Here is a 23,057-nt window from a genome sequence, read left to right on the forward strand (position 1 = left end):
TTGCTGTGCCCGCCGGCCCCGGCCCGGGTCCCGCACGGCTCCCCGCCGCCGCCCGGACGCACCGGCTCTGCTGCCCGGCCCGCGCCGCCCCCCCGCGCTCACAGCCGGGCTCTCCGCCGCACCGGGGCGGAGCCGCCCACACGCCGTTCCTGAGCCTGCAGCGACACCGTGCGCTGCTCCTCTGCCTTACCCGATCCCCGGCAGTGTCCGCGCCGCCGCCCCGCGGAAGGCAATCTCTTCTGCCTTTCCGTCTTACGGTGCTCCTCTTTCTTTTACTTCGTTTTCCTAATCGCCTACTATTTCCTTGTAGATACTTATTTCTTTCTTTCTATCTTCCTCTTTCTCGACTGAATTTCCTTCAATATATTTCTTTTTTCCTTCAATTTTCTCTATTGGATCCTTTTTGTTTTCCCTTCGCTTTTCTGCATCTTTCGCTCTTTGTACTCTGTGCTCTTTTATAACTGTCTTTCTTCTCTTCCCTTTCTTTTCTTTTTCCATTCTTCTCTCGTCTCTACCCTCGCTGGCAAGTCTCCGGTCGCCTCCGATGTCCTTTCTGAGATCATCAAACCGGAGTTATCAGTAAAGGTAATTACGGAGCATTAGCTCCAGAACGCGCTGCTCTCACCAGCAGTGAGGATGTTAAGGACCAGCTCCATTCAGCGTCTGGCGCAGAACTCGGTGGGTGCTGGTCCATTACAGTGTTTTCTCTTATTTCTTGCTTGCCTGCTTGGTTTGGTCTTGCACGGATTATTTCCATTCTTTTTAATCTTCATTCATTTATGCCATTCTCTTTACCTGTTCCCTTTTCATTCTTTCTTTCTATTATCTTTTCTTCTTCTCCTTCCCTATGTCATCTCTTTCCTGTTCTTTTTTTCTTCACATCCTCTTCCATTTTCATCCTTGTCTCTATTCATATTTTCTACGTGCACCAGAAGACTTTCCAAATATCTGCAGCTTGCTTGTAATGAGGATGTAAATGCCTTTTTGAAGGGGCTCTCTTCCGCTATGGTTTGATTCCTCGATTTCTTTAATTCTGTTTTTTTTTTTTTTCCTTTATACCCGTCACTGCCTACCACCTGGAACAGAATCCCAAACTCCAACTATTTGGATATTAAATTGATCAAATTTAAGAGTGCACCAAATATTACAAACAACCCAAGGAAGTTTCTCATCTGGGAACGCAAAGCCGTCACAGCCTAGCATACCAATCTCTCATATACCCCATATATTCTTCCAATACCATCAAGGATTATTCTTCATGACTCATGTTGCAGCTGCACAGCCAACTGAAAACCAAACGTGTGACACCACGGCATTGTCACTGAGAAAATCTGCTCTATGCCAAACACATCTCATTCAAGAAAGGCATGGAGGTAATTTCTCCATCTCTCCCTCCTTCCACGTGTTCTCCGTATGCAAAGAAGCAACATGAAAGGAATGAGAGCAGGCACTGGTGCTCCAAACCTACAGGCATTTCAATCCAGGCAATTCAGTCGATCCAAAATGAAGATACCACAACTGAACAGCAACCAAAGTACACCTGTCTCTCATACACAGCCTCTTAAGGTACAAGCAACTCACCTGTAGCATCTCGCAAAAAAAGAAAATTTTTCAGAACAGGAGCATGGAGTTTAAGGAGTATGGACTCCTAATGATATTATATGAGTAATTTTGCAGCATGCTGGATAGGAAAAGACCCCAAACTTAAATTCACCAAGAGCTTTGAAAAACAAGAAGAGTGAATAGTACTTCCTTTTGCACTTCCATCACTGGGGAAGGAGGAGGGACGCCTGGAAGTTTGTGATAATCTCCCAAAGGCAGCCTCAACTCGAGAGAGTGGAAAAACTTTCCCCAAGACCAAAGGATTACTGTCTAAACATCTGCCACCTGACAGTGTCCAACCATTTCAACATCTGCATCTCATTCACTGTCAAACATTTCCAATATCAGAGAAGAATGAAGGGTGAGTGTTCTCTCTTAGACAAGAGAAGAAACCAAAGAAACGTGTGTCACTGTACCTGAAATGCTAGGTTTGATCTGGAATGCACAGACCACTTCTTCCCCTCCCTAGTAACACCGTGATCAGAGAAATTACCTCGGCAACATTCTGAGAGGACTAGCACAATTAAAATTTCAAAAACCTTTTGTTTCTCCAACGATATTCAAACAACATGACCAGTAATGAAAGACATGGTACTGCAGGTACCTTTTAAAAGCAGTAACATCACATAAAACAACAGAGATCAAGGACGTGCAGAACTGCTGGAGATCCTGAGAAGATCCCAGAAGAGCAGCCCTGTGTGCTGGGCTTTTTCTCAATGTTTTCCATTGGCATCCTCTATCCTGCGCTATGGGAAATGAGAGCTCTACACCTAAGCAGACATTCTCCATTTCATCAATGACACAGACTGCGTTCTACTCAGCATTTCCATGAGGCAACACTCTTTCCCACTCTAACTGCTCCACCCCAATGTACAGGTCCAGGCCACACTTGATGCCATTCCAAGAATCACCACAAAATATCAAACATGTCTCAACTCCAGCAATATGCCCCATCTGAAAATCACACTCTGCAGAGGATCTAGGCCTTGGCACTTCTTCACCTTCCCTCATGATCACCACAAAGAACACGTGAAACTCCTCAAAATTACACAGCCTTCAGCAGGCTCTTCCTACCTGCATGAGCTTCACCATGAATACTTTGCTGCTTTATAGCAATCTCACATGGAAACAGCACAGAGCTGAACATTAGAGCTCTTCGAGATTCTGTGATCAGAAGGTCATTGGAATCAGCATGTGTGGATTTTTTTCTTCAAGACAACCACACTAAATAACGTAGCACAAGTGCTCCAGCAACACGGAGGATTTGTACAGTAGAAATCCTGAGCTGAGATGCTCTGCAGGGTTTGCAGAGCAAACAAGCCATGTGTGACAACAGGACACACCATCTATACAAGATTCACAAAAAGGGGAAATCGAGTGCACAAAGATGACACTCATCACCTCATTACACGCACTCAGATCAGAACCAAGACGCCCACAAGCACAACACCATAATGGATTCTATTCCCTGTGTAGGAGAAATTGGTTTGTGTTTTGTTGGTAGGGGCTATTCTCAGGATTGTTTGTTGGCTTTCTTTTTATACAAGGTGATTTCTATGGCTTTTAAAGTGATAATGCTGTTGATATGAATTTGGGTACAACATCAAAAGATGACACGGTATTTCATACTAGTTCTCTGGCCAGGAAAGTGCATTCATCCCGCGGAACAAGGGAAAGAAAATTCCACTTTCTGACCTTCACCCTTGGAGAAAAATCCTCACTCAGAAGATAATGAGTCTAAGCAGAGTAACAAGATCCTTGGGAATAGATCATAGGAAAGACTCACCACATCTTCCTGTAACGTCTCTAGCGTTAGAACCAAATGTAACCCATGATTCTTCTACTGACGGACAAAATGATAAAGTCCCAATTTTCACACTGCATCACATCGGTAAAGAGCAGAATCAAAGTGAAAGAAGGCAATTTGATAGGAAACAAAACCTAAATACAGGACTGTGCACCAACGCCTGGGAACTATCAACATACAGCCTGAATGTCTTTACACGCGTGAAATGAGGTCCAGTGCCAACACCAGAGAACAGACGCATATTATGCAAAGCTGAACCCGCGGGACACCACTTATCGCAAGGGACAATGATTTCATTTTACGGGAGAACTCCAAGCCATAAGAGAAAGCCACACCTAGGGATACCTGCTCTGTAATACCTGCCGAGGACTGCGCTAATGCATTTATTTACACTACACACCCTCCATCACCTCAGTATGAGAGCAGGAGCCGGGTGATTCTGGTGGCTGATGCAGAGGCAGACTGGACAGCTTTAAGCGCTCGCCAAGCATCGATCGCTCTCTAGCCAAGGGGGTGGAGCCCGGCTCCAAACCGCAACTGCAAAAGCCGGAGGTAGAGCCTAGGCAGAGAGGGGAGCAAGCGTCTCTGAAAGAACAAAGGAGAGCAAGGCAGTGTCACTGACCGTGTGGAGGAGAGCGGAGGGCTCCGGCTGCGTGTCCTTGGGCGCGGCGCCGGGCGGCGGCGGAGGGAAGTTGGGGCTGAAAACCATGAGGTCGCTCTTGGCCGCGCCGTCCGCCACGCACAGGCTGCGGCTGTGGCGCTGCGAGTACGACCAGCTGCCCACTTCGCTGGCGCACACGAGCGTCGTGGGTCCGGGCCCCGAGAGCACGGCCGCCCGCGGCGCCCAGCGCGACGCCCCGTACAGCACCAGCGCCAGCAGGAACAGGCTCGACACGGCGCAGATCGCCACCACCAGCCACACGTTGGTCGCCGCGCTGGCCGCAGCACCGCCCACATCCACGCCCAACGCCGACCGCGACCCTGACCGTGACGACGACGCCGAGGATCCCGCGGCCAGCGCCGCCTCGTTGGCCTCGAGCAGCGACACGCTGAGCGTGGCCGTGGCCGAGCGCGCCGGCTCGCCGTGGTCGCGCACGACGATCAGCAGCGTGTGGCGAGGTCCATCCGCCTCGTCCAGCGGCCGCGCCGTGCTCACCTCGCCGCTGTAGAGCCCCACGCGGAACGGGCCCTTGGCCCGCGGCTCCCACAGCTCGTAGCGCAGCCACGCGTTGTAGCCCGAGTCGGCGTCCACGGCGCGGATCTTGGCCACCACCTGGCCCGCCGGCGCCCCCCACGCCGCCCACGCCCACAGCGTGCCCGACCCCGACACCGGCCCCACAAACGACGACGACGACGATGAGGAGGCTGCCTCGGCCGCCACGGCGCCCGCCTCCGGCGCCGAGCCCGCGGGCGGCAGCAGCGCCGGCGCGTTGTCGTTCTCGTCCAGCACGAAGAGCTGCACCGTGGCGTTGCCGCACAGCGGCGGCTCCCCCGCGTCCACCGCGCGCACCTCGAACTGCAGCACCTGCAGCTCCTCGTAGTCCAAGGGCTGCAGCGCCCACACGCGCCCGCTCTCCGCGTCCACCGACACGTAGCTCGACGCCGCACGCCAGCCGCTGCCAGCCGCGGCCCCAACGCCGCCCGCCGCGCCCTCCCACACCGAGTAGCTCACGCGCCCGTTGCCCGCCTCGTCCGGGTCTCGCGCCCACAGCCGCGCCAGCTCCGCGCCCGCCGCGTTGTTCTCCCGCGCCAGCACCGTGTACACGGCCTGCGCGAACAAGGGCGCGTTGTCGTTCACGTCCGACACTGGCACCCGCAGCCCGCGCCTGGCGCCCAGCGCCGGCGCCCCGCCGTCCTCCGCACGCACCTCCACCTCGTACTCCGACACCCGCTCCCGGTCCAGCGCCTCGCGCAGCACCAGCGAGTACGAGCCCGCGAACGTCGCCTCCAGCCCGAACGGCGCCGCCGGCCACACCCAGCACCGCACGCGTCCGTTCGCCCCCGAGTCTCGGTCCGACACGCTCAGCAGGGCCACCACCGTCCCCACCGACGCGTCCTCCGGCACCGGCACCGACAGCGACGTCACCCACACCTCCGGCGCGTTGTCGTTCACGTCCAGCACCTCCAGCTCCACGCTGCAGTGACTGGATAGTGGAGGTGTGCCTTGGTCTCTCGCTTCAATACGAAAATCAAATACACTGACTTCTTCGAAGTCTAGAGCGCCGGTGAGGTGAATCTCCCCGGTGTTCGAATTGACGGTAATCACATCTCGTCCACTCGCGGGAATGAAGTTCGTCACGGCATAGGTCACTTCACTGTTACTTCCCTCGTCCACATCCGTGGCATTCACCCTCACCACAAGGGTCCCCTCTGTAGAGTTCTCCAGAAGCTGCACTTTATACACCGACTGGTTAAACTGGGGCGCGTTGTCGTTCGCATCCAGCACTGAGATCACCAGCTCCATGGTGCCTGTCAGAGACGGCCGGCCCCCGTCAGTCGCCGTCAGCACCAACCGGTGCACGGGAATCGTCTCGCGGTCCAGAGATTTCGTTAATACCAGTTCGGGTATAAGATTTCGTTCATTAGATTTTTGTAAATCCAGAGAGAAGTGCTCGCTGGGGCTGAGTGTGTAGGAGAGCTGCGCGTTCGCTCCGATATCCGCATCCGACGCGCCCTCCAGAGGGAAACGAGATCCCGGCAAAGACGATTCCGCGATGCTGAGGTTTTTTCGGGCGGCGGGGAAGATGGGGGCATTGTCGTTGATGTCGGTGACCTCCAGCTGCACATGGAAGACGCGCAGCGGCCGCTCCAGCAGCACCTCCAGGCGCAGCGCGCACGGCGCGCTCTTGCCGCACAGCTCCTCCCGGTCGAGCCGCGAGCTCACCAGCAGCGCGCCGCTCGCCCCGCTCACCTCCACGCTCGCCCGCCGGCCCTGCGCCACCAGCCGCAGCCGCCGCGCCTCCGCCTCGCCCGCCTCCAGGCCCAGGTCCTGCGCCAGACGGCCCACCACCGTGCCGGCCTTGGCTTCCTCCGGCACCGAGTAGCGCACCTGCCCGCCCGCCAGCGCCCAGGCCGCCTGCAGCACCAGCACCCGCAGCATCGCACAGCAACGCTCGCCCATCCCTACCGCCGCTGCTCTCGCCTCCGCCGCTGCAGCTCTGCCGCTCTTGCTGTGCCCGCCGGCCCCGGCCCGGGCCCCGCACGGCTCCCCGCCGCCGCCCGGACGCACCGGCTCTGCTGCCCGGCCCGCGCCGCCCCCCCGCGCTCACAGCCGGGCTCTCCGCCGCACCGGGGCGGAGCCGCCCACACGCCGTTCCTGAGCCTGCAGCGACACCGTGCGCTGCTCCGCCGCCTCACACGATCGTCATGGCCTGCTCCTCTGCTTTTTCTCTTCCAACCGTATTCGTCTTTCAGTTTATTCCTCCGATTGCTTGCTTTTTTTTTTTTTTTTCTCCTGTTCCCTCTTCTTTACCCCTTCTTGTAACTCGCATGAAGCCTCCGGATCCAGACAGAAGAAAAAACAAGCCGATGCACCAACTCGATTTACGTGGCATTAGTTTCACACCGCAGAATATTCTAATCCAGGCAGAGACTGTTAAGAATCAGGTTCACCCAGCCTCTACAGGTAAGCTCCTTGCGTACCGCTTATCTCCTTTGCTGTTGTTTCCTTTGTCTTCTTCCATTCTTACTTACTTCCTTCATAGCATCTTCTGTATTTCTGTTCTATTCTCTCACTCAACTTATGTCCTCCTTTCTTGTTCTCCTTCCTTCCTTGTGTACAGTGAGAGCATCTGTGGCATATCAGTAAACTCTCCCGTCTTTACTGGAATCCTCCCTTCCTTCTCTTCACTGTCCTTATACCACACACACTCGTCTTCTCTCTTTCCTTCTTCTTTGTCTCACTAATCAATGTATCGTTACAAGTGATTACATCACCCTCCCCATGAAGCACGAACACGCCACGTGGAACAGTTCCCGTTCCTCTCTGCTGTGTTCTTTCATCTCTCCACTCAAGGAACAAACTTCCTGCTCCTTTCCGGTTTATGCCAGGCTGACACAGTGATCTTTCACCTCACCTTCTGCAAGGAAACCACAGTCTTCAGGTCCCACTCTCTTCAGGGAAAGAATTCACAGCTCTCTGAAAACCAGGCCAAATCCCTAGGCACTTTTATCTTAGTGCAAACAGAATTCACTAAGCACAAACAACACAGGGCAATCTGTTCTTCAGGGATGAAACCATCACGGCCAAGCACAACAATCCTTCCTGAACAGTGAAAAAATACAGAACAACCACAGCTGCAAATACTCTTCATATGATGCCTCATTTGCAACCTGCATGATAAATGGAAATTTCTGTCTTCATACTGCAGGCAGGCCAGTCAGAAACACACAGCAACCATGTCCAGCATTTCCCTCTTGAAATGCCTCTGTGTAGCCTGATCCACACGGCAAAGGCAACAGAGTCGTTTTATCTGTGTCATTTGCTCTGGGAACACACTCCCGACTCCCAACATAACCACTCTGAGAAATGTTTTAGGGTCACTTTTGCATCCGTGCTTCTGGTATTTATTTGTGCTGTGTCTGGACAAAGAAGACAGAAAGGAGAGGAGGCAGTGGTGCTCTGCTGATCCAGTAAAGGAATTACAGAACTTTTTAAACTGGGAGGCATCCATAAGGATCATCAAGTCCAACTCCAAATCCAGGTACACTTGGACAATCCAAAATGATGAATCCATGACCAAAGATACATAAAGGTACAACTGTCCTTCAGACTCATCCTTCGGGAACAGCAACTTACCTGAAGCATCCCGGGCTCCTTCTTCAGAAAACATTTACTTTCAAGGGAGTCAACTGGTTCTGAAACATTTCTTTTAATGTTATCAGAGATTTCAGAGGAAGATGAATAGGGGGAAATTACCCACATTCAGCAAAAACCACTAAATCACTGTGCAGAGCACAATGCACTTCATGCACTTTTCTCACATGTAAAACAGGAGAGATCCGGCAAATGTAAGGATATTCTCACAACGTCAAACTCAGTTTAGAAGACTGGAAAATCCATCCCTCATACTGATGGTCAACAGCTGCAAACTCTGAACCTGACAGCAGCAAAAATTCACCACTTCACATTTTATCCACTGTTACCAACGCATTGACAATGCAAAAGAAGAATCTTTTTTGTAAAATACGAGAAGAAATCTAGAAGATCCCATTACACCATATCAAAATACCAGGTCTGGAGACTTGCTGATTATGGACTGAAATTTTCCCATTCCCTATCAAGACCAGAGCAGAGATGTAAACAAGGAGAGTTTTACAAAAGGCTGACAAAGCAAGACTGATATTTGGAAATGCTGCTGTTTCACCAACATTGTATTTTCAAAAGCAAGCGCTCTGAGTTTTCTAGGGTAGATGTCTTCACATCTGGCAGGAAGAGTAAGGAGAATACCAAGGATACACAGGACTGCAGAAGGACCTCAGAGGATCCCAGGCCAGCAACCTCAAGGGACAGAGGGGAATTCTCAGGGTTTTCCAGTGGAATCCTCTATCCCAAGCTCTGGGAAATTAATCTCTAGCTGAGCAGCTGGAGCTTTCTTTCCCAGTGATCAGGCTAATGCTACACAGCATCAACATTTCCTCAGTAAAGAAACTTCTCCACGCAAACTCACCCTCCCCATGACAGAAGAACCAAGCAATATTCCATGCCACTTGGAGAATTCCAGCTACAGCAGCCAAACCGCCCCACCACAACTCCTTGGCCCAGCAAAAAAAACTCACTCTGAGCACGGTCCAGCCTTCACACATCCCCACCTTCCATCACAATCTGCACAAAGAAGTTAAGAAAGGATGCAAAACCACAAAATGTCTGGCAGAATGTCTCCGTGACATTCACACTAAATGTTCTATGCTTTTTCAGCAATCTCACCTGGAACTGGTGTGTTCTCACCACAGAACTACACATGAGAGATGTTTAAAACTCTATGATCAGAGTGAAAGCTCTGATCCTGGTCCAGGGCAATTTGGTCTTGAGAGAACCACACCAAATGCTGAAGCACAAGCACACTCAAAATATCAATTGTGAGGGAGAATGTGGCAATAGAATTTCTATGATAATATTAGAGCTGGTCTGCTCTGGAAGGTTTGCTGTGCTTGTGCAGGTATCAGCGTTGAGCATGACAAGGGGACACCCCATTTCTACTGAGGCTGATCCTGCAAGGCTCAGGTTGAAGAAATGTGGCACACACACATTGTAACCTCCTCCCCATCACATCCCCCTGCCAATGCCACTTGACAAGGAGAAAGGAGCCATCATCTCAAAACCAAGACATGAGGAAGCTGCTCCAGATGTGCACCTCTACACAGGAACTCCAGCGAGTTGAAATCCTGCCCTCCAACAATGCCCTTCTCAAAAGAAGAGGGAAGTGCTTTATCAAACAATATTCAGCATTGAGTTTCCTCTGACCAACACATTTTGTACAGTAGTGATGCAGAAGTACAAATTACATCCTGTGGAGGAGATTCTCATCACCCAAGGGATTTGTTGTCATTTCAATACCACACAGTATCTCAAAGTCCACAAAGCCTCCATCTGCACAACATTAGAGCCTTGCAATGGATCCCAGCAGAAGGAATCTGCACTCCTCCTACCTCACAGTTTTCTCCAGGTCTCCTTCATTCATCATAGGTACTTTTTATGAGTTCTCAAGACAACCACACCATCACTCATTCCTCTCTAAAGACATGGCCCATGGACTTCACCAAGAATCTCAACTTCCTTCGGTAACTTTTCCCTCTGCTCAAGGTCACATAAAAAAATCCTTATTCTTATTTTGCCACTGCCTCAATCACTTTAATAAACATGCTACAGTTTCCTTCTCGCAAACAAGGGCAAAAAAGATGGAAGGAAAAAGGATGACACTAAAGGTCCATATTGCATTTCATATTTTCTTAATGAGTCTGATAGAACCTAAATGCAGAATTGTTGGTCCCACAGGGACCCAATTATTTGAAGTCCCAAGTTTAATTTTCTATCTCATCTCGTGCAAGGAAAATGAAAAGGACAGATTTCAATAAGAATCCACACCTAATACCAACATGGTCAGAAGTCAGCAAAGCCATTAAGTCAATACGAAGTGATCGAGGGACTGTTAACACAACAATGTGTTTCGTATTCCTGCACCAAGCTCACAGTGAAACAATACATACAATAAAGTTGCTAGCAAAGCTGACAACTCGGGGCACCCCTCACTGAAACTGGCACTGATTTCATTCTAGAGTACAACTCCTGCCCAACCTAGCAACCCTCAGCTGTGCATGGTGAGTGCTCCGGGATGCCATGATACTTTATTTCTGCTTCCACATAACAACAAATTGCGAAATCCGGGAGGACACAGCGGCAGATGGAAATGTCCCTTTAATACCCTTAAACACCCACTGCCTTCAGATAGCGGGAGCGGAGTCTCGTTACGAGGAAGAACTACCCAGGGGGTGGGAGAGAACGAGCAGAGGAGAACAGAGGAGGCGGAGGAAAGGGACAGATTTAAATAAGGCAGTGTCACTGACCGTGTGGAGGAGAGCGGAGGGCTCCGGCTGCGTGTCCTTGGGCGCGGCGCCGGGCGGCGGCGGAGGGAAGTTGGGGCTGAAAACCATGAGGTCGCTCTTGGCCGCGCCGTCCGCCACACACAGGCTGCGGCTGTGGCGCTGCGAGTACGACCAGCTGCCCACTTCGCTGGCGCACACGAGCGTCGTGGGCCCGGGCCCCGAGAGCACGGCCGCCCGCGGCGCCCAGCGCGACGCCCCGTACAGCACCAGCGCCAGCAGGAACAGGCTCGACACGGCGCAGATCGCCACCACCAGCCACACGTTGGTCGCCGCGCTGGCCGCAGCACCGCCCACATCCACGCCCACCGCCGACCGCGACCCTGACCGTGACGACGACGCCGAGGATCCCGCGGCCAGCGCCGCCTCGTTGGCCTCGAGCAGCGACACGCTGAGCGTGGCCGTGGCCGAGCGCGCCGGCTCGCCGTGGTCGCGCACGACGATCAGCAGCGTGTGGCGAGGTCCATCCGCCTCGTCCAGCGGCCGCGCCGTGCTCACCTCGCCGCTGTAGAGCCCCACGCGGAACGGGCCCTTGGCCCGCGGCTCCCACAGCTCGTAGCGCAGCCACGCGTTGTAGCCCGAGTCGGCGTCCACGGCGCGGATCTTGGCCACCACCTGGCCCGCCGGCGCCCCCCACGCCGCCCACGCCCACAGCGTGCCCGACCCCGACACCGGCCCCACAAACGACGACGACGACGATGACGAGGCTGCCTCGGCCGCCACGGCACCCGCCTCCGGCGCCGAGCCCGCGGGCGGCAGCAGCGCCGGCGCGTTGTCGTTCTCGTCCAGCACGAAGAGCTGCACCGTGGCGTTGCCGCACAGCGGCGGCTCCCCCGCGTCCACCGCGCGCACCTCGAACTGCAGCACCTGCAGCTCCTCGTAGTCCAAGGGCTGCAGCGCCCACACGCGCCCGCTCTCCGCGTCCACCGACACGTAGCTCGACGCCGCACGCCAGCCGCTGCCAGCCGCGGCCCCAACGCCGCCCGCCGCGCCCTCCCACACCGAGTAGCTCACGCGCCCGTTGCCCGCCTCGTCCGGGTCTCGCGCCCACAGCCGCGCCAGCTCCGCGCCCGCCGCGTTGTTCTCCCGCGCCAGCACCGTGTACACGGCCTGCGCGAACAAGGGCGCGTTGTCGTTCACGTCCGACACCGGCACCCGCAGCCCGCGCCTGGCGCCCAGCGCCGGCGCCCCGCCGTCCTCCGCACGCACCTCCACCTCGTACTCCGACACCCGCTCCCGGTCCAGCGCCTCGCGCAGCACCAGCGAGTACGAGCCCGCGAACGTCGCCTCCAGCCCGAACGGCGCCGCCGGCCACACCCAGCACCGCACGCGTCCGTTCGCCCCCGAGTCTCGGTCCGACACGCTCAGCAGGGCCACCACCGTCCCCACCGACGCGTCCTCCGGCACCGGCACCGACAGCGACGTCACCCACACCTCCGGCGCGTTGTCGTTCACATCCAGCACCGCCAGCTCCACCTTGCAGTGACCCGACAGCGAGGGTGCTCCATGGTCTCTCGCTTCAATACGAAAATCAAATACATTGACTTCTTCGAAGTCTAGACACCCCGTGAGATGAATCTCCCCTGTCTTGGGATTGATGGAAATCACATCTCGTCCACTCGGAGGAATGAAGTTCGTCACGGCATACGTCACCTCACTGTTAGTTCCTTCGTCCGGGTCTGCGGCATTAACCCGCGTCACCAGCGTCCCCTCTGTAGCGTTCTCCGGAAGCTGCACTTTATACACCGACTGGTTGAACTGGGGCGCGTTGTCGTTTGCGTCCAGCACTGAGATCACCAGTTCCATGGTGCCTGTCAGAGACGGCCGGCCCCCGTCAGTCGCTGTCAGCACCAACTGGTGCACGGGAATCGTCTCGCGGTCCAGAGATTTCGTTAATACAAGTTCAGGTTCAATATTTCTCTCACCAGACTTCTGTAAATCCAGAGAGAAGTGCTCGCTGGGACTGAGTGTGTAGGAGAGCTGCGCGTTCACTCCGATATCCGCATCCGACGCGCCCTCCAGCGGGAAACGAGACCCCGGCACAGATGACTCCGCGATGCTGAGGTTTTTTCGGGCGGCGGGGAAGATGGGGGCATTGTCATTGATGTCGGTGACCTCCAGCTGCACATGGAAGACGCGCAGCGGCCGCTCCAGCAGCACCTCCAGGCGCAGCGCGCACGGCGCGCTCTTGCCGCACAGCTCCTCCCGGTCGAGCCGCGAGCTCACCAGCAGCGCGCCGCTCGCCCCGCTCACCTCCACGCTCGCCCGCCGGCCCTGCGCCACCAGCCGCAGCCGCCGCGCCTCCGCCTCGCCCGCCTCCAGGCCCAGGTCCTGCGCCAGACGGCCCACCACCGTGCCGGCCTTGGCTTCCTCCGGCACCGAGTAGCGCACCTGCCCGCCCGCCAGCGCCCAGGCCGCCTGCAGCACCAGTACCCGCAGCATCGAACAACAACGCTCGCCCATCCCTACCGCCGCTGCTCTCGCCTCCGCCGCTGCAGCTCTGCCGCTCTTGCTGTGCCCGCCGGCCCCGGCCCGGGCCCCGCACGGCTCCCCGCCGCCGCCCGGACGCACCGGCTCTGCTGCCCGGCCCGCGCCGCCCCCCCGCGCTCACAGCCGGGCTCTCCGCCGCACCGGGGCGGAGCCGCCCACACGCCGTTCCTGAGCCTGCAGCGACACCGTGCGCTGCTCCGCCGCCTCACACGATCGTCATGGCCTGCTCCTCTGCTTTTTCTCTTCCAACCGTATTCGTCTTTCAGTTTATTCCTCCGATTGCTTGCTTTTTTTTTTTTTTCTCCTGTTCCCTCTTCTTTACCCCTTCTTGTAACTCGCATGAAGCCTCCGGATCCAGACAGAAGAAAAAACAAGCCGATGCACCAACTCGATTTACGTGGCATTAGTTTCACACCGCAGAATATTCTAATCCAGGCAGAGACTGTTAAGAATCAGGTTCACCCAGCCTCTACAGGTAAGCTCCTTGCGTACCGCTTATCTCCTTTGCTGTTGTTTCCTTTGTCTTCTTCCATTCTTACTTACTTCCTTCATAGCATCTTCTGTATTTCTGTTCTATTCTCTCACTCAACTTATGTCCTCCTTTCTTGTTCTCCTTCCTTCCTTGTGTACAGTGAGAGCATCTGTGGCATATCAGTAAACTCTCCCGTCTTTACTGGAATCCTCCCTTCCTTCTCTTCACTGTCCTTATACCACACACACTCGTCTTCTCTCTTTCCTTCTTCTTTGTCTCACTAATCAATGTATCGTTACAAGTGATTACATCACCCTCCCCATGAAGCACGAACACGCCACGTGGAACAGTTCCCGTTCCTCTCTGCTGTGTTCTTTCATCTCTCCACTCAAGGAACAAACTTCCTGCTCCTTTCCGGTTTATGCCAGGCTGACACAGTGATCTTTCACCTCACCTTCTGCAAGGAAACCACAGTCTTCAGGTCCCACTCTCTTCAGGGAAAGAATTCACAGCTCTCTGAAAACCAGGCCAAATCCCTAGGCACTTTTATCTTAGTGCAAACAGAATTCACTAAGCACAAACAACACAGGGCAATCTGTTCTTCAGGGATGAAACCATCACGGCCAAGCACAACAATCCTTCCTGAACAGTGAAAAAATACAGAACAACCACAGCTGCAAATACTCTTCATATGATGCCTCATTTGCAACCTGCATGATAAATGGAAATTTCTGTCTTCATACTGCAGGCAGGCCAGTCAGAAACACACAGCAACCATGTCCAGCATTTCCCTCTTGAAATGCCTCTGTGTAGCCTGATCCACACGGCAAAGGCAACAGAGTCGTTTTATCTGTGTCATTTGCTCTGGGAACACACTCCCGACTCCCAACATAACCACTCTGAGAAATGTTTTAGGGTCACTTTTGCATCCGTGCTTCTGGTATTTATTTGTGCTGTGTCTGGACAAAGAAGACAGAAAGGAGAGGAGGCAGTGGTGCTCTGCTGATCCAGTAAAGGAATTACAGAACTTTTTAAACTGGGAGGCATCCATAAGGATCATCAAGTCCAACTCCAAATCCAGGTACACTTGGACAATCCAAAATGATGAATCCATGACCAAAGATACATAAAGGTACAACTGTCCTTCAGACTCATCCTTCGGGAACAGCAACTTACCTGAAGCATCCCGGGCTCCTTCTTCAGAAAACATTTACTTTCAAGGGAGTCAACTGGTTCTGAAACATTTCTTTTAATGTTATCAGAGATTTCAGAGGAAGATGAATAGGGGGAAATTACCCACATTCAGCAAAAACCACTAAATCACTGTGCAGAGCACAATGCACTTCATGCACTTTTCTCACATGTAAAACAGGAGAGATCCGGCAAATGTAAGGATATTCTCACAACGTCAAACTCAGTTTAGAAGACTGGAAAATCCATCCCTCATACTGATGGTCAACAGCTGCAAACTCTGAACCTGACAGCAGCAAAAATTCACCACTTCACATTTTATCCACTGTTACCAACGCATTGACAATGCAAAAGAAGAATCTTTTTTGTAAAATACGAGAAGAAATCTAGAAGATCCCATTACACCATATCAAAATACCAGGTCTGGAGACTTGCTGATTATGGACTGAAATTTTCCCATTCCCTATCAAGACCAGAGCAGAGATGTAAACAAGGAGAGTTTTACAAAAGGCTGACAAAGCAAGACTGATATTTGGAAATGCTGCTGTTTCACCAACATTGTATTTTCAAAAGCAAGCGCTCTGAGTTTTCTAGGGTAGATGTCTTCACATCTGGCAGGAAGAGTAAGGAGAATACCAAGGATACACAGGACTGCAGAAGGACCTCAGAGGATCCCAGGCCAGCAACCTCAAGGGACAGAGAGGAATTCTCAGGGTTTTCCAGTGGAATCCTCTATCCCAAGCTCTGGGAAATTAATCTCTAGCTGAGCAGCTGGAGCTTTCTTTCCCAGTGATCGGGCTAATGCTACACAGCATCAACATTTCCTCAGTAAAGAAACTTCTCCACGCAAACTCACCCTCCCCATGACAGAAGAACCAAGCAATATTCCATGCCACTTGGAGAATTCCAGCTACAGCAGCCAAACCGCCCCACCACAACTCCTTGGCCCAGCAAAAAAACTCACTCTGAGCACGGTCCAGCCTTCACACATCCCCACCTTCCATCACAATCTGCACAAAGAAGTTAAGAAAGGATGCAAAACCACAAAATGTCTGGCAGAATGTCTCCGTGACATTCACACTAAATGTTCTATGCTTTTTCAGCAATCTCACCTGGAACTGGTGTGTTCTCACCACAGAACTACACATGAGAGATGTTTAAAACTCTATGATCAGAGTGAAAGCTCTGATCCTGGTCCAGGGCAATTTGGTCTTGAGAGAACCACACCAAATGCTGAAGCACAAGCACACTCAAAATATCAATTGTGAGGGAGAATGTGGCAATAGAATTTCTATGATAATATTAGAGCTGGTCTGCTCTGGAAGGTTTGCTGTGCTTGTGCAGGTATCAGCGTTGAGCATGACAAGGGGACACCCCATTTCTACTGAGGCTGATCCTGCAAGGCTCAGGTTGAAGAAATGTGGCACACACACATTGTAACCTCCTCCCCATCACATCCCCCTGCCAATGCCACTTGACAAGGAGAAAGGAGCCATCATCTCAAAACCAAGACATGAGGAAGCTGCTCCAGATGTGCACCTCTACACAGGAACTCCAGCGAGTTGAAATCCTGCCCTCCAACAATGCCCTTCTCAAAAGAAGAGGGAAGTGCTTTATCAAACAATATTCAGCATTGAGTTTCCTCTGACCAACACATTTTGTACAGTAGTGATGCAGAAGTACAAATTACATCCTGTGGAGGAGATTCTCATCACCCAAGGGATTTGTTGTCATTTCAATACCACACAGTATCTCAAAGTCCACAAAGCCTCCATCTGCACAACATTAGAGCCTTGCAATGGATCCCAGTAGAAGGAATCTGCACTCCTCCTACCTCACAGTTTTCTCCAGGTCTCCTTCATTCATCATAGGTACTTTTTATGAGTTCTCAAGACAACCACACCATCACTCATTCCTCTCTAAAGACATGGCCCATGGACTTCACCAAGAATCTCAACTTCCTTCGGTAACTTTTCCCTCTGCTCAAGGTCACATAAAAAAATCCTTATTCTTATTTTGCCACTGCCTCAATCACTTTAATAAACATGCTACAGTTTCCTTCTCGCAAACAAGGGCAAAAAAGATGGAAGGAAAAAGGATGACACTAAAGGTCCATATTGCATTTCATATTTTCTTAATGAGTCTGATAGAACCTAAATGCAGAATTGTTGGTCCCACAGGGACCCAATTATTTGAAGTCCCAAGTTTAATTTTCTATCTCATCTCGTGCAAGGAAAATGAAAAGGACAGATTTCAATAAGAATCCACACCTAATACCAACATGGTCAGAAGTCAGCAAAGCCATTAAGTCAATACGAAGTGATCGAGGGACTGTTAACACAACAATGTGTTTCGTATTCCTGCACCAAGCTCACAGTGAAACAATACATACAATAAAGTTGCTAGCAAAGCTGACAACTCGGGGCACCCCTCACTGAAACTGGCACTGATTTCATTCTAGAGTACAACTCCTGCCCAACCTAGCAACCCTCAGCTGTGCATGGTGAGTGCTCCGGGATGCCATGATACTTTATTTCTGCTTCCACATAACAACAAATTGCGAAATCCGGGAGGACACAGCGGCAGATGGAAATGTCCCTTTAATACCCTTAAACACCCACTGCCTTCAGATAGCGGGAGCGGAGTCTCGTTACGAGGAAGAACTACCCAGGGGGTGGGAGAGAACGAGCAGAGGAGAACAGAGGAGGCGGAGGAAAGGGACAGATTTAAATAAGGCAGTGTCACTGACCGTGTGGAGGAGAGCGGAGGGCTCCGGCTGCGTGTCCTTGGGCGCGGCGCCGGGCGGCGGCGGAGGGAAGTTGGGGCTGAAAACCATGAGGTCGCTCTTGGCCGCGCCGTCCGCCACACACAGGCTGCGGCTGTGGCGCTGCGAGTACGACCAGCTGCCCACTTCGCTGGCGCACACGAGCGTCGTGGGCCCGGGCCCCGAGAGCACGGCCGCCCGCGGCGCCCAGCGCGACGCCCCGTACAGCACCAGCGCCAGCAGGAACAGGCTCGACACGGCGCAGATCGCCACCACCAGCCACACGTTGGTCGCCGCGCTGGCCGCAGCACCGCCCACATCCACGCCCACCGCCGACCGCGACCCTGACCGTGACGACGACGCCGAGGATCCCGCGGCCAGCGCCGCCTCGTTGGCCTCGAGCAGCGACACGCTGAGCGTGGCCGTGGCCGAGCGCGCCGGCTCGCCGTGGTCGCGCACGACGATCAGCAGCGTGTGGCGAGCGCCGTCCGCCTCGTCCAGCGGCCGCGCCGTGCTCACCTCGCCGCTGTAGAGCCCCACGCGGAACGGGCCCTTGGCCCGCGGCTCCCACAGCTCGTAGCGCAGCCACGCGTTGTAGCCCGAGTCGGCGTCCACGGCGCGGATCTTGGCCACCACCTGGCCCGCCGGCGCCCCCCACGCCGCCCACGCCCACAGCGTGCCCGACCCCGACACCGGCCCCACAAACGACGACGACGACGATGAGGAGGCTGCCTCGGCCGCCACGGCGCCCGCCTCCGGCGCCGAGCCCGCGGGCGGCAGCAGCGCCGGCGCGTTGTCGTTCTCGTCCAGCACGAAGAGCTGCACCGTGGCGTTGCCGCACAGCGGCGGCTCCCCCGCGTCCACCGCGCGCACCTCGAACTGCAGCACCTGCAGCTCCTCGTAGTCCAAGGGCTGCAGCGCCCACACGCGCCCGCTCTCCGCGTCCACCGACACGTAGCTCGACGCCGCACGCCAGCCGCTGCCAGCCGCGGCCCCAACGCCGCCCGCCGCGCCCTCCCACACCGAGTAGCTCACGCGCCCGTTGCCCGCCTCGTCCGGGTCTCGCGCCCACAGCCGCGCCAGCTCCGCGCCCGCCGCGTTGTTCTCCCGCGCCAGCACCGTGTACACGGCCTGCGCGAACAAGGGCGCGTTGTCGTTCACGTCCGACACCGGCACCCGCAGCCCGCGCCTGGCGCCCAGCGCCGGCGCCCCGCCGTCCTCCGCACGCACCTCCACCTCGTACTCCGACACCCGCTCCCGGTCCAGCGCCTCGCGCAGCACCAGCGAGTACGAGCCCGCGAAAGTCGCCTCCAGCCCGAACGGCGCCGCCGGCCACACCCAGCACCGCACGCGTCCGTTCGCCCCCGAGTCTCGGTCCGACACGCTCAGCAGGGCCACCACCGTCCCCACCGACGCGTCCTCCGGCACCGGCACCGACAGCGACGTCACCCACACCTCCGGCGCGTTGTCGTTCACATCCAGCACTTCGAGTTCTACGCTGCAGTGACCGGACAGCGGAGGTATTCCTTTATCTCTAGCTTCGATCTCCAGGTCGTATGACTGAAGATCCTCGAAATCCAGTTCCCCTGCTGTCCGTATTTCCCCCGACTTTTCGTCAATTTTGAAAAGTTCTTGAAGATTGGCAGATACCGTGTCGCTGAAAGAATAATGTATTTCTTGATTAATTCCCTCGTCTTTGTCAGTCGCGGTTAGATGGAAAAACACAGTACCTGGGGCCGTGTTTTCCGGCAGTTGCACTTTGTACACCGACTGGTTGAATTGGGGCGCGTTGTCGTTTGCGTCCAGCACCGAGATCACCAGCTCCATGGTGCCTGTCAGAGACGGCCGGCCCCGGTCAGTCGCCGTCAGCACCAACCGGTGCACGGGAATCGTCTCGCGGTCCAGAGATTTCGTGAGTACCAGAAACACGGAGCTTTTTTTTTCATCTTTGGATTTGACTTCCAAGCTAAAATGCTCGCTGGGGCTGAGTGTGTAGGAGAGCTGCGCGTTCGCTCCGATATCCGCATCCGACGCGCCCTCCAGCGGGAAACGAGACCCCGGCAAAGACGATTCCGCGATGCTGAGGTTTTTGCGGGCGGCGGGGAAGATGGGGGCATTGTCATTGATGTCGGTGACCTCCAGCTGCACATGGAAGACGCGCAGCGGCCGCTCCAGCAGCACCTCCAGGCGCAGCGCGCACGGCGCGCTCTTGCCGCACAGCTCCTCCCGGTCGAGCCGCGAGCTCACCAGCAGCGCGCCGCTCGCCCCGCTCACCTCCACGCTCGCCCGCCGGCCCTGCGCCACCAGCCGCAGCCGCCGCGCCTCCGCCTCGCCCGCCTCCAGGCCCAGGTCCTGCGCCAGACGGCCCACCACCGTGCCGGCCTTGGCTTCCTCCGGCACCGAGTAGCGCACCTGCACGCCCGCCAGCGCCCAGGCCGCCTGCATCACCAGCACCCGCAGCACCGCACAGCAACACTCGCCCATCCCTACCGCCGCTGCTCTCGCCTCCGCCGCTGCAGCTCTGCCGCTCTTGCTGTGCCCGCCGGCCCCGGCCCGGGTCCCGCACGGCTCCCCGCCGCCGCCCGGACGCACCGGCTCTGCTGCCCGGCCCGCGCCGCCCCCCCGCGCTCACAGCCGGGCTCTCCGCCGCACCGGGGCGGAGCCGCCCACACGCCGTTCCTGAGCCTGCAGCGACACCGTGCGCTGCTCCGCCGCCTCACACGATCCGCCACATCGCATCTGCCTCTGCTCCGTGAATGGTCATCTGCTGCGCAGTTTCTTCCATTTCTGATTCTTACTCATTCATTTTTCGTATCGCTCGCTATTCCCTTGCAGACCATTCTACATGTGTTGTTCTAACATTGTCTTTCTGATTTCATTTTGCTTTTTTCATTCAATTCCCTCTTTTTAGTCGTTTCGTTTCCCTTTTCTGTCCTTTCCGCCGTCTTTTCTCTTATCTTTCTTCTTCATCATTGTCCTGTCGTTCCCCATTCTTTACTCTCTTCCTCTTCTTTATCCATCCTCCACTATTTTTATCCTTACCTGAATGGTGTCAGTAATCTCCGGCGCCGCGGCACAGACCATCAAGATCGGAGTCATCAGCGCCAGAACCCGATGCTCTGGCCATGATGGAGTCCTGTTTGGTACCGACTCCAGCTCTGTCGGCAGAGGTAGGCGCGTTGTGGTCATCTCCTGCGTTGTCACTTCTATTGTTCTCTCCTTTTCTTCCTTAATTTCCTTCTGGCTTTATTTATACTTGCATAAAATCCTTGGTTTCTTTTTCATTTTCTTCCATTTCATTTCCATTACTTCCATTTGCTACTTCTTTTTTCCCCTTCTGTTTTCTCTCTTTCCTTCTTAATTTTTTTCCTATCTTCTCCTTCCTACTCCTTCCTGTCTTATTTTGCCCCCTCCTCTTCTGATTCCACCTTGTTGTACTCCTTTCTCTCATAAGCCAAAAGGTTTTACACGTTCTCACAATGAACTATGTCAATGTCCTTTGGGAAAAGATTTCATTCTTTTTTTTGACACTGATTTCTTAAATTCCATATTTAAATTTTGTATCGCTTTCTTTCTACTTCCTTGCTCTTTTTCGCCCTCTGTCTTCCTTTCTCTTTGTTTTCTTTTTCATTCTTTGCGCCTTGACATTGCCCTCCAAATTTTCTGCTTATAACGTTGTTCATTTTTTACCTTCAACAAAATATATTAAAGCTATCTACAGCACCCCGTCACATATCACGGCTATACACTTAAACCAGAGCGCTCATTTCTCATCCCTACAACCTCCTATCCCTGTGCATAGGGAACAAGGAATATTTCTGCTTACCTCCCGCCCATGCACCTGCAAATTCCCCGCCCATTAGATTAAAGGCCACACTCACCAGCTTCCAGTCCTCTCATCAAACTGCAATAGCACAGCAAGGCAGCCAGATGACAAGGAACAGCTCTGCTACATCAGAACAGGTTCCACCAACCTCTGGCAACAAAGCCAAAGAAGCTGCTGAGGCATCCAATGAAAGAGGCTCCAACGATTCCAAACAGCCCTGACGAGTCTCTCATTCGGGAATTCAAACCCATCACAGCCCAGCACAACGCTCCTCCAACGTCACAAAAGCACAATGACATCACAAATACCGAGTAGTCCTCGTGGAGCTCTTCCTTCTGACTCATGTTCCACAGCCACAGCCACATATGTAACACCACAGCACTGCCAATGAGAATATCTGTGCATGCCCAACAACATCTACCCCAAACAATGCATTCATGTCACTTCTCCATCTGGCATTGCTTCCACGTGCTCATCCTGTGCCAGGAAGCAACAGGAAAGGAAAGAGAGCAGGCAGTGCTGCTCCAAACCCACAGGCAATTCAGTCGATCCCATAGGAAGATACCACAGCTGCACAGGAACCAAAGTACATTTGCCTCTCACACACGCCTTCTTCAGCTACCAGCAACTCACCTGCAGCATCGCTGTTCGCTTTGTCAGAACAAGAAACTGCAGGAGTATTGGTTGTAAGGGACGGTGTCCCTTCATGTTACCAGAAACTTTGGCTTCCTAGCAACACCAAGACCAGGGAAGTAATCGAGGTAATGTTCCAAGCAGGCTGGTGTGATGATACAAATTTCAATAACTTTCTGTTGGGTCAACAACAGTCCACAAAATAAAAGCAGTTATCAAGTGTTAATGGCAAGTAGGCTCACAAGCAGCAATGTCACAGGGAAGGACAGAGCACAAGAATATGCAGAACTACTGGAGGTCCTGACAGGATGCCAGGGGAGCAGCCCTAGGCACATGGGATTTCACGAGGTTTGCTGCCTCTATTCTTTATCCCATGCCATGTGAAATGAGAACTCCATATCTCCTCCCCAATGACACACATTGTGTTCTACCCAGTACCCACATTTGTCTTCAGCAACTCTTCCCCACCCAAACTCACCCTCCCCACCTCATGGGTCTAGGCCCTGTTGAGTGCCACAGGCAGGATCACTGCCAAAATATTAAACATTGCTAGAACCCAGCAAGATGACCCAGCTGTAAACTCTGCCCTGTGTGTGATTCAATTCTTTGTACATCCTCACCTTCCCTCCTGATTGGGCATAGAGAGCACACTGAGAGCAGCAAAGACACCCAG

The 23,057-nt window shown here is 54.0% G+C and overlaps 3 protein-coding genes across 3 annotated transcripts; all 3 read right to left on the reverse strand.

Annotated features, from left to right (window-relative positions):
• Positions 1-3,713: 3,713 nt before the first annotated feature.
• LOC117003312 (protocadherin alpha-8-like) lies at positions 3,714-6,570 on the reverse strand. Its single transcript, XM_033073171.2, has one exon. The coding sequence runs from the start codon at positions 6,528-6,530 to the stop codon at positions 3,969-3,971; it is 2,562 nt and encodes an 853-aa protein (XP_032929062.1). The 5' UTR covers positions 6,531-6,570; the 3' UTR covers positions 3,714-3,968.
• Positions 6,571-10,858: 4,288 nt separating this feature from the next.
• Positions 10,859-13,505, reverse strand: LOC117003310 (protocadherin alpha-13-like). The gene has a single exon (XM_033073169.1). The coding sequence runs from the start codon at positions 13,469-13,471 to the stop codon at positions 10,874-10,876; it is 2,598 nt and encodes an 865-aa protein (XP_032929060.1). The 5' UTR covers positions 13,472-13,505; the 3' UTR covers positions 10,859-10,873.
• Positions 13,506-17,792: 4,287 nt separating this feature from the next.
• Positions 17,793-20,409, reverse strand: LOC117003311 (protocadherin alpha-2-like). Its single transcript, XM_033073170.1, has one exon. It carries the CDS (start codon positions 20,407-20,409, stop codon positions 17,812-17,814), a length of 2,598 nt encoding a protein of 865 aa, XP_032929061.1. The 3' UTR covers positions 17,793-17,811.
• Between the last annotated feature and the right edge of the window lie 2,648 nt (positions 20,410-23,057).

This window comes from Catharus ustulatus, chromosome 15, assembly GCF_009819885.2.
Source record: "Catharus ustulatus isolate bCatUst1 chromosome 15, bCatUst1.pri.v2, whole genome shotgun sequence".
NCBI classification, from domain to species: domain Eukaryota; kingdom Metazoa; phylum Chordata; class Aves; order Passeriformes; family Turdidae; genus Catharus; species Catharus ustulatus.